The sequence below is a fragment of the Ascaphus truei genome, chromosome 3 (genome assembly GCF_040206685.1).
Source record: "Ascaphus truei isolate aAscTru1 chromosome 3, aAscTru1.hap1, whole genome shotgun sequence".
Taxonomy (NCBI): Eukaryota; Metazoa; Chordata; class Amphibia; order Anura; family Ascaphidae; genus Ascaphus; species Ascaphus truei.
Window position 1 is genome coordinate 434,280,335 of NC_134485.1, and position 11,486 is coordinate 434,291,820.

An 11,486-nucleotide genomic window follows, 5' to 3' on the forward strand; every position below is an offset into this window, starting at 1 on the left:
TCAAAATAAGGTGAACTGTCGTGGTTTGGATCCTCTCGAACATCCCAAAGGGGGCGCTGCTAGGAACGTAAGATTTCTATAAGTTATCTGAAGCAAGTCAGCCACTGGGTGCTGTACCTGGTAGGCTACTGTATGTATCTCGCACATGATATCATACTGGTGACATCACAATGCACATAGCCTGGTGGCAGATAAGGAGAGTCGGATAGCTAGTTTGCACAGAAAGCAGACAAAGAGAGAAAGAGGAAGTCAGTTGGCGCGTGAGGAGACAGTATGAATGCTGGAGATGGACAAAGGCTAAATGAATTGGAGACATCATAAGGTGCTGAGGGAAAGAGAAAGGGAGGGGGAGGGAGATGGAAGGGGAGGGAGGGAAAGAGAGAGAGAAGAGGAGGGGGAGGGAGATGGAAGGGGAGGGAGGGAAAGAGAGAGAGAAGGGGAGGGGGAGGGAGATGGAAGGGGAGGGAGGGAAAGAGAGAGAGAAGAGGAGTGGGGGGTGAGAGGAGGGAGAAAAAGGAGATAGAGGGGGAGGGAGAGAAACCCGTGTGAAGCCGGTTTTATGACTCGAGTACTGCAACCCGTGTAAAGCTGCCACTTTAGCTAGTATAAGATAATTTCCCATGCAGCGGCGGACTTGAAGATATGCACTTGCCTGTGGCAGCTGCCTCCTTGCTGCCGCCTCCTCCTTCCGAATCACAGCGTCAAATGACACTGCGGACGTCACCAACGTGACGACATGGCATCGTGCTGCCATGCGTCATTTGATGTCGTGTTGGTGACATCCCTGCGGCGTTATTTTACGCTGTGATTCGGAAGGAAGGAGGCAGCTGCCGCAGGCAAGTGTCTGCCATTCAAGACCACGGCATCTGTATATATCTCGGGGTGGACATGGTTGCCGTCCCAAGATTTTGCCGCCCTAAGCTTGGACCTATCAGACCTGATGGGAAATTGGCCCTGTTCCCAAGGATTATTCTGGAACCTTCACACCGCTTCTTTCTAATTGGAATAGACACAATACAATGTTCTCAGTCCAGCTTCCTTCTATTCAGTAATGGCTGCAATGGGTCACATTACTTCCTTCTATACAGGTGCAAGGTGATGCCAAATCGCCATTGACCACAATGATTTATTTCAGGCAGTAGGCATTATTTTCTGACTTGTGACGAAGGATTTGCTGGTATACAAGGCTGCTGGTAGGGACAGTGAATGTAAAACCTGCCGCACACTGAAACATTGTATAGGCATTGTATATACCCACTGACGGGGAGGGGACAGGGACTGTGTGTGTAACATTCCTCTGTGCTGCGTACTGTGCACTACACTGTCATTATCAAGCACTGAGCCCCATTGGGAGGACAGTGCTAATATGAAATAAAAGTTATTATTATTAATAATAATAAAAGAGGCATAAATCCTACATTATTTCAAAATACTCAACCTTTTTTGATTTTAAAGCTTTGATCACTGGGATTAACTCCTTTGCTGCCAGAGGGACCGGCCAAAACATTGCAGCTGGGTTATCTCAATAAACATAACATTGCCATTATTAACTGACACTGCACCATCAAACACCTGTACTGGGTGCTGCTGGTTTAGATCCATCCCGCCGCCGTGTTGTAGAGGGGCTGCAGTGCTGTGCAGGTAAAGGTGGCACTCGTACCTAAGTGCAGGTCTCGCTTGATACCAGCAGGTTAACACCTCCCCACACCCCACTGCTATTTCTCTTGGTGTGAAACAAGGTTCTCTCTCACTGGGGCCATCTGCAGCCATTCCAGATGAAGAGAATCATGACCAGTTTGATTTTTAATTAGAGCTGAAAGAACTGGGAACCATTTCTCAGACACTAACCCATTTTTCTTTCCCGAGCTCATCCATATACATGTGTTACTGGTGCCAGCGAGCTCCCCTCCATCCCGCACTCATACCCCCCTCCTCCTCCCGCTGGTCTGTCTGGGAACCATTAATGTGTTCAGCGGTGTCGCAGCTACACCTCTCCTGGCTCAGAGAGCTGTCAATGAGCTCCCCCTGGTGGTCACAGACCAGCATATCACAGTTAAATTCACCCTGATGATTACTGTACATCCCTTTGGATGAGTTACTCACTGAGTGTGCGAAACGTAACAGGATTGGAACCCGCCACGGATTGGCCGGTTCCTTCCATGCACAGAACTCCGGGAATCCGTCTCAAAAAGACAGATTCGTTTTTTCTCCGTATACTTAAATCCGTCTGCATTCTGAATCCGAACGCGCAAACGGAGTTATTATAATAATAATAATAGCATGTTCTTGTATAGCACTGCTAGTTTTACAGAGACATTTTGCAGGCACAGGTCCCTGCCCCGTGGAGCTTACAATCTATGGTTTTGGTGCCTGAGGCACAGAGAGATAAAGTGACCTGCCCAAGGTCACAAGGAGCCGACACCGGGAATTGTACCAGGCTCCCCTATGGGAGGAGTTGTATATAAATATCATTGTAAAGACGTTCCGTGGATTCGGATTTAAGTTGAATTATTCTACGGATTCTGTAACATCTGTGCGTCCGAGACCCAGCGACGGATTGTGAAGAATCCGGGCGGTTCTTACAATGAAGTAATCAAGGACCAGGAACATCCACGTCAAAGATTGAGACAGGTTCGCCCATCTCTATGGCTGACTCTCTACTTAGCTAACCAAATCTGGTTAACAAGCAGGCTGAGACTATAGATATAAATATATTAATAAGATGAATGGGGGAAAAGGGGGAAAACAACCTTTTACTGTAAAATTAGAATCTGAGCGGCTCCGTGTAAGGTGTTTCTGGAGAATAGAAAGTGTGCATCTAATGTAAGAATCAGTCTTCCGTGTTTGGCATGTTTCTAGAAGCCAGAAAATTGCAACACCTTAAACCTGGCAGCACAGAGACGCAGAATGGGATACATCTGATTATAATCTGTGCACCATGTAACTCCCCCCAACTCCTCCTACTGACTCTCCCCAAGGCGCAAGCTGGGGCAGAGACGCAGAATGTGATACATCTCATTATAATCTGTGCACCATGTAACTCCTCCCCAACTCCTCCTACTGACTCTCCCCAAGGTGCAAGCTGGGGCAGAGACGCAGAATGTGATACATCTCATTATAATCTGTGCACCATGTAACTCCCCCCAACTCCTCCTACTGACTCTCCCCAAGGTGCAAGCTGGGGCAGAGACGCAGAATGTGATACATCTCATTATAATCTGTGCCCCATGTAACTCCCCCCAACTCCTCCTACTGACTCTCCCCAAGGTGCAAGCTGGGGAGAGACGCAGAATGTGATACATCTCATAATCTGTGCCCCATGTAACTCCCCCCAACTCCTCCTACTTACTCTCCCCAAAGTGCAAGCTGGGGCAGAGATGCAGAATGTGATACATCTCATTATAATCTGTGCACCATGTAACTCCCCCCAACTCCTACTGACTCTCCCCAAGGTGCAAGCTGGGGCAGAGACACAGAATGTGATACATCTCATTATAATCTGTGCACCATGTAACTCCCCCCAACTCCTCCTACTGACTCTCCCCAAGGTGCAAGCTGGGACAGAGACGGAGAATGTGATACATCTCATTATAATCTGTACACCATGTAAATCCCCCCAACTCCTCCTACTGACTCTCCACAAGGTGCAAGCTGGGGCAGAGACGCAGAATGTGATACATATCATTATAATCTGTGCACCATGTAACTCCCCCCCCCCCCCAACTCCTCCTACTGACTCTCCCCAAGGTGCAAGCTGGGACAGAGACGCAGAATGGGATACATCTCATTATAATCTGTGCACCATGTAACTCCCCCCAACTCCCCCTACTGACTCTCCCCAAGGTGCAAGATGGGGCAGAGACGCAGAATGTGATACATCTCATTATAATCTGTACACCATGTAACTCCCCCCAACTCCTCCTACTGACTCTCCACAAGGTGCAAGCTGGGGCAGAGACGCAGAATGTGATACATATCATTATAATCTGTGCACCATGTAACTCCCCCCCCCAACTCCTCCTACTGACTCTCCCCAAGGTGCAAGCTGGGGCAGAGACGCAGAATGTGATACATCTCATTATAATCTGTGCCCCATGTAACTCCCCCAACTCCTCCTACTGACCCTCCCCAAGGTGCAAGCTGGGGCAGGGACGCAGAATGTGATACATCTCATTATAATCTGTGCACAATGTAACTCGCTCCAACTCCTCCTACTGACTCTCCCCAAGGTGCAAGTTGGGGCAGAGACGCAGAATGTGATACATCTCATTATAATCTGTGCACCATGTAACTCCTCTTTGATGACACCCCGAGCTCTTGCACAGGGTGCAGCACATGGGGTGCTTAATATCTAGGTCTATTTATTCATTGTAATTTTTAGCATCAGAGCCACTGAATGACTGACATTTGACATAGCTCTGCAGAGCAATTACAGGCGCCATGAACAGCGCTCAGATTGTCTATAAATACCGTAAAACCTCAGACCTTTAAGATCTGCTTTTTTTCATTCTTCAGGATTTCCTTTTTATCTGCATCAAATCATTTCTTTACTATCTTTAACTCCACTTCTTCTACTGGGAGTCTATTCTCTGCCCCCACTACTTTTTTAGTGGAAAATTATTTTCTGAGGTTTTTACTACCCCAGAGTTTCAGACCCTAATTTATATCCTTGTGGTAAAAGCAACATCCACCCCAACATGATTTTTATTTACCTAAACAGGGTCTGAATCTTCTGCAGCATGACTAGAACTTATATGTAACTTGGTCTGGACTAAAAGATGAGTTGCCAACTGTCCCAAATGTACAGAGAAGGTCCTATGTCTTCCAGAAGTAGGCCAGGATAGGAACATGGTCAGAATTTGGAGACACCTTGTTATTTTATGCTTTGTCTGGGTTGGAGGAATGTAAGACCACAAAGGAACCCATCTCCCTGCTAGAAAGTCTCACTGAAATATTGATGTTAATATATTAGTCCAGATCTTCTCTCCTCTCCCTGTTCATGTGGCGGTCATCTATCGCCCACCTACCTCTACTCATCCCCCTTCTGCCTTTCTCTCTCACGTTGAATCCTGGCTCTCTTTCTTTCTCTCCTCAGACTCCCCTGTTCTTCTCCTTGGGGACTTCAATTGCCACATTGATGACCCCTCTCTCCCTTGGGCTTCCCGCTTTCTTTCTCTAACCTCTTCTTTTGGCCTTCAACAGTGGACTGCAGCCAGCACCCGCAAGGATGGCCACTACTTAGACCTGGTTTTCACTAAGAACTTCTCTCTCTCTCCGATTTCTCCATTTCCCATTTTCCTCTCTCTGACCATCATCTCATCTCATTTTCTCTATCTCGCTTCTCCCCTTCTCCACCTCCATCTACACCCCGGTTCTGCAGAAACCTGCGCTCTATTCACTTACCTGACTTTGAGTCCACTTTTCGCTCCTCCCTCTCCTCTCTCAGCTCTGCTACAGACCCCGACAACCTGGTCAGGAACTACAACTCTGTCTTGTCCTCCTCTCTTGATCTACATGCCCCACTTTCTCTCTGCCGCACTCGCCCTTCTAACCCTAGACCCTGGCTAAATTCCCACACACGCATGCTGCGTTCCTCCACTCGTTCCTCTGAACGCCTCTGGAGGAAGTCTCACACTCTCGCAGACTTCCTTCACTACAAATTTATGCTATCCTGTTTCAACTCTGCCCTCTCGCAAGCTAAACAAGCCTACTTTTCTGCACTAATCAACATGCACAAGTCTAACCCACGCTGACTGTTCTCTGTCTTTGATACTCTACTCAAACCACCTTCAGCTGCCTCTCCTTCCTCCATCTCCGCTCAGGACTTTGCTGACTATTTTAAGGAAAAGGTGGAATCCATACGTCAGAACATCCCCTCTGTTTCTTCTTCCAATCCTACACCTCTTCCTAACTCTCCTCCTGCCTTCCCTGACTCTTTTTCCACTGTCTCAGAGGAGGATGTGTCGCTGTTGATCGCCTCTTCTCCCTCTACCACTTGCTCTCTTGACCCCATTCCCTCCCATCTCCTAAAACCTCTTGGTCCTACTATAATCCCTACGCTCACACACATTTTTAACTCCTCCCTCTGCTCTGGAACCTTTCCATCCTCCTTCAAACATGCAACAGTTATACCATTACTCAAAAACAGCAAGCTTGACCCTACCTGTCTTTCTAACTATCGACCTGTCTCCCTCCTGCCTTTTGCCTCTAAACTCCTTGAACGTCTTGTATTCTCTCGCTTGCTCCATTTTCTCAACACCTATTCTCTCCTAGACCCTCTACAATCTGGCTTCCGCACTGCTCACTCCACGGAAACAGCCCTCACTAAAATAACTGACGACCTCCATGCTGCCAAAGACAGAGATCATTACACTCTGCTCATATTACTCGACCTCTCTGCAGCATTTGACACCGTGGACCACCCTCTTCTCCTTCACATTCTCCATACTCTTGGTATTCGGAACAAAGCTCTATCCTGGATCTCATCCTACCTCTCCCATTGTACTTTCAGTGTCTCTTCTGCTAACACCTCCTCCTCCATTGATCTCTCTGTGGGGGTACCCCAGGGCTCTGTACTGGGACCTCTTCTCTTTTCTCTGTACACACTCTCTCTAGGTGACCTAATAACATATTTTGGGTTTAAATATCACCTCTATGCTGACGACACACAAATTTACCATTCAACACCCGACCTTACACCTGCTGTACAGACCAAAGTTTCTGAATGTCTCTCTGCTATATCATCCTGGATGGCCCTCCGCCGCCTTAAATTCAACATGGCTAAAACAGAGCTCCTCATACTTCCTCCCAAACCTGGCCCTACTACCTCCTTCCACATTACTGTTGGAAGTACCATCATTCACCCAGTAGCCCAAGTACGCTGCCTAGGGGTCACACTCGACTCTCCTCTCACATTCAAAACATAACTAAAACCTGTCGCTTTTTCCTCTGCAAAATAACAAATATACGCCCTTTCCTCTGTTGCTCGACTGCTAAAACTCTGACTCAGGCCCTCATTCTCTCCCGTCTTGATTACTGTAACCTCCTGCTGTCCGGCCTTCCTGACTCTCACCTGTCTCCCCTACAATTGTATTGTATGTCTTTATTTATATAGCGCCATAAATGTACATAGCGCTTCACAGTAGTAATACATATCATATAAATAACAAATAATATAAATCAGGTCATGGGAATAAGTGCTTCAGACATAAAAGTAACATTAAGGAAGAGGAGTCCCTGCCCCGAGGAGCTTACAATGTAAGTGGTAGGTAGGTAGAACGTACAGAGACAGTAGGAGGGAGTTCTGGTAAGTGCGTCTGCAGGGGGCCAAGCTTTATGTATCAGGTGTTCAGAATATCCACAGTGCTATTCATATGCTTCTTTAAGCAAGTGTGTCTTAAGGTGGGTCTTAAAGGTGGATAGAGAGGGTGCTAGTCGGGTACTGAGGGGAAGGGTATTACAGAGGTGTGGGGCAGTCAGTGAGAAAGGTTTAAGGCGGGAGAGGGCTTTAGATAAAAAAGGGGGTAGAAAGATGACATTCTTGAGAAGAACGCAAGAGTCGGGATGGTGCATAGCGAGAAATTAGGGCTGAGATGTAAGGAGGGGCAGAGGAGTGTAATGTCTTAAAAGTGAGGAGAAGAATTGAGTGTGAGATGCGGGATTTAATCGGAAGCCAGGAGAGGGATTTCAGGAGGGGAGATGCGGAGACAGATTTAGGAAAGAGCAGAGCGATTCTGGCAGCAGCGTTGTCATTACACTCTGCTCATATTACTCGACCTCTCTGCAGCATTCGCCACCCTCTTCTCCTTCACATTCTCCATACTCTTGGTATTTTTAATCAATTATTACTTTTAACAAATAAAGACAAACCTTTCTGTTTTAGCCTTTCTATTATGCGGTTGTGGTTTTTAATCATGGTTTTTCATGCTAAGACATAAAATAAGGAGTTTTAAAGAAAATAGGAGGTTAAGAAGGATGAATGCAGGAAAGGGTGTTCTAGTCACCGAGCACCTCAGGTCAGTCCGAGCCAGGTGGCATCTCACACTGGTCGTCACCTCCAGTCCCCACTACTTTTATATCAAACTTAGAATCCACTGAGCCAATGAGATGAAGGAAAAGGATGACTCGTAACCACTGTCACTCATTGGCCTCTCAGCATGATGTGGTCATTAGCTGGGCTTCACCACGAACATGTCAGGACAACGTTACAGGTGTAGACCAACTTCAGTCCAGGGAACGGACTGGGGAAGCCTGGCAGCAGGAAATCGAGATCTCTGGGTGCTAAGGGGAAGTTGAGTTGGGCTAGCACTGTACAAGTTTATTAGAGATCTCTGGGTGCTAAGGGGAAGTTGAGTTGGGCTAGCACTGTACAAGTTTATTAGAGATCTCTGGGTGCTAAGGGGAAGTTGAGTTGGGCTAGCACTGTACAAGTTTATTAGAGATCTCTGGGTGCTAAGGGGAAGTTGAGTTGGGCTAGCACTGTACAAGTTTATTAGAGATCTCTGGGTGATGAGGCAGGTGTGGTCCCACGGGACCCTCAGGTGAAGAGGAGTTACAAATGAATGAATGCCACTCAGGAACGTCGGTGCATTACCGGTGAGGTAGAAGGTCCATACAAACATGACTAATAATCTCCGTGCTTCCTCTGACAGGTTCCACGTCACACCGCCCCCTCCCAGCACTGGGCTGAGAGTCATGTACACCCCCGGACCCGTGAGTACCCTCATACCTACAAACTCATCTCATGGGAGGCTTGGGTTAACCTTTTCTCTGCCAGAGATGGTGGCAATGCATTTCTTTTCTGTGCATTGTGGCAGCAAAACAGTTCAAGTAAAAGTCTCCCGGCTGCAAAACCGGTGCAAAAATCTGCAGCAATTTATTTTTGCACTCTATTTTGTATCACAAGTTTTGCAGCCAAGGAGGGGAAGAATGCCTTTGTCATGTGTTCTGAACGCACTTCCTGAGAAAGTACCACCCTGTTTTGCAGTTAATGAGCTAATAGGATGACGTGTAACGTGACGCTGCATAATATATTATATCACATGACCTGGACCCCTGTACGGTTTCTGGCACTAGAGGGTTAATTGTACAGTGCAGTGGAAGCACTGTATACTAAGAGATAATGGGGAAGGGCAGGGGATGCAGACCTGTCAGACGTGTGACAGTGCGCACAAGTGGTATTTTTATTTGTGGTATTTTTATTTGTGGTATTTTTATTTGTGGTATTTTTATTTGCTCTATTTTGATTCAAATTGCAGACTGTAAGCGAGGCCAAGAATGCATTATGTCTGTGAGTGACACCCCGAGCAGAGTAATACAGTATACAGCTGCCAGAGCTATGTACAGATACAAAGCTGAGCGCAATTGCTAATTGCAGACTGTGCTTCCTCGCGTGTCCTGCAGGTGGCGGCAGGGATGGAGAGAAGACTTTACCTGGAGCTCTTTGCCATGGCGATTGGTCTGGAAGGACACCAGGGGTCAGCAGAGTGGTCTCACTGCATCGAGATCCAAACTGAGGTGGAGACCCTGCTCCTGCCTGTTTCTGCAAATATCCTTTTATCCCGGGGGAGGGGGTGCGGCGGCCCTGAGATGCAGGCGGCACCCTGAGATGCAGGCGGCACCCTGAGATGCAGGCAGGGGTAGCCTGTTTGGCATTATAATACACATAGTAATAATAACAGAGACCCGTGTGACTGTATGTGGCTCCTGCGCTGTGACCCGTGTGACTATGTGGCCCCTGCGCTGTGACCCGGGTGACTGTATGTGGCTCCTGCACTGTGACCCGTGTGACTGTATGTGGCTCCTGCGCTGTGACCCGTGTGACTGTATGTGGCTCCTGCGCTGTGACCCGTGTGACTGTATGTGGCTCCTGCGCTGTGACCCGTGTGACTGTATGTGGCTCCTGCGCTGTGACCCGTGTGACTGTATGTGGCCCCTGCGCTGTGACCCGTGTGACTGTATGTGGCCCCTGCGCTGTGACCCGTGTGACTATGTGGCTCCTGCGCTGTGACCCGTGTGACTGTATGTGGCTCCTGCGCTGTGACCCGTGTGACTGTATGTGGCTCCTGCGCTGTGACCCGTGTGACTGTATGTGGCTCCTGCGCTGTGACCCGGGTGACTGTATGTGGCCCCTGCGCTGTGACCCGTGTGACTGTATGTGGCTCCTGCGCTGTGACCCGTGTGACTGTATGTGGCTCCTGCGCTGTGACCCGGGTGACTGTATGTGGCTCCTGCGCTGTGACCCGTGTGACTGTATGTGGCTCCTGCGCTGTGACCCGTGTGACTGTATGTGGCTCCTGCGCTGTGACCCGGGTGACTGTATGTGGCCCCTGCGCTGTGACCCGTGTGACTGTATGTGGCCCCTGCGCTGTCACACACGGGTTACCCGCAGTGTAGGAATCCTTAACCGTGCTCACTCGTGCTAACAGGAAACCTGCACGGGGACAGACCTGTGGGGGAGCCCCCGGGGGGGAGAGCGCCAGGGGTCCGACTGATCAGCAGTGCGCCCAACGCCAGGCTCGCAATCCTGAGACCCCGGAAATCTCCCACAGGTAAGAGGGTCTCTGCCTTTATATACAGCACAGGGGAGAGGACTCTGCCTCTATATACAGCCCCGGGGGAGAGGACTCTGCCTCTATATACAGCACAGGGGAGAGAACTCTGCCTCTATATACAGCGCCGGGGTAGAGGACTCTGCCTTTATATACAGCACAGGGTGAAGGTGCTGCCTTTATATACAGCGCCGGGGGAAGGTGCTGCCTTTATATACAGCGCCGGGGGAAGGTGCTGCCTTTATATACAGCGCCGGGGGAAGGTGCTGCCTTTATATACAGCGTAACGAGGGGGCTCTTTCTCTAGCACGCGAGGGGCCGCTGTCCCTGGACATAGCACAGGTGGTTGTATACTGCACAAGCAGGGAGCGATGTCCCTTTATATAGCACAGGTACATGGTCTGTGGTTGTATACAGCATAAGGAGGGAATCTATAGGTGCACAACACAGGTACATGCACAGCCACAGGGGTGAGCGTGCCGACCAGGGCACTACCACAAGGGAACACCCACTAGTGTCAACAGGAGCTTCAGTGCCTTAGTGCCCCGATCAGCACTATTGCAGTTTCATGAATAACTCTTATAAACATGACACATTAACACCTGTTTCTCTCCCTCCCACAGTGCGAGGTTTGAACGTCTGAACAGGACACTTGCTTCTCGGTGAATGTATTTTTATTAGTTTGCAATAAAACATTATACGTTTTAATTGTGTTGGTGATCGATTTATTTCTTCACAAATGTCCGATGGCACAGGGGCCCCCACAGGGTTAGCCGATGGCACAGGCCCCCCCCCCTCCCCGCAGTGTTAACCGATGGCACAGGGGCCCCTCCTCCCCGCAGGGTTATCGGATGGCACAGGCCCCCCCCCCCCCTCCTCCCCGCAGGACTATCGGATGGCACAGGCCCCCCCCCCCCCTCCCCGCAGGGCTATCGG

The 11,486-nt window shown here is 49.0% G+C and overlaps 1 protein-coding gene across 3 annotated transcripts in view; it reads left to right on the forward strand.

Annotated features, from left to right (window-relative positions):
• SPAG17 (sperm associated antigen 17) overlaps nucleotides 1–11,256 on the forward strand; it is a 481,463-nt gene extending 470,207 nt beyond the window's left edge. For all 3 annotated transcript variants that reach the window (XM_075592931.1, XM_075592933.1, XM_075592932.1), the window contains 4 exons: nucleotides 8,652–8,712; nucleotides 9,403–9,547; nucleotides 10,416–10,550; nucleotides 11,174–11,256. In XM_075592931.1, the coding sequence (XP_075449046.1) occupies nucleotides 8,652–8,712; nucleotides 9,403–9,547; nucleotides 10,416–10,550; nucleotides 11,174–11,193 (361 nt within the window). In that variant the 3' untranslated portion in view covers nucleotides 11,194–11,256. The remainder of the gene's footprint in view (nucleotides 1–8,651; nucleotides 8,713–9,402; nucleotides 9,548–10,415; nucleotides 10,551–11,173) is intronic.
• Nucleotides 11,257–11,486: the final 230 nt, after the last annotated feature.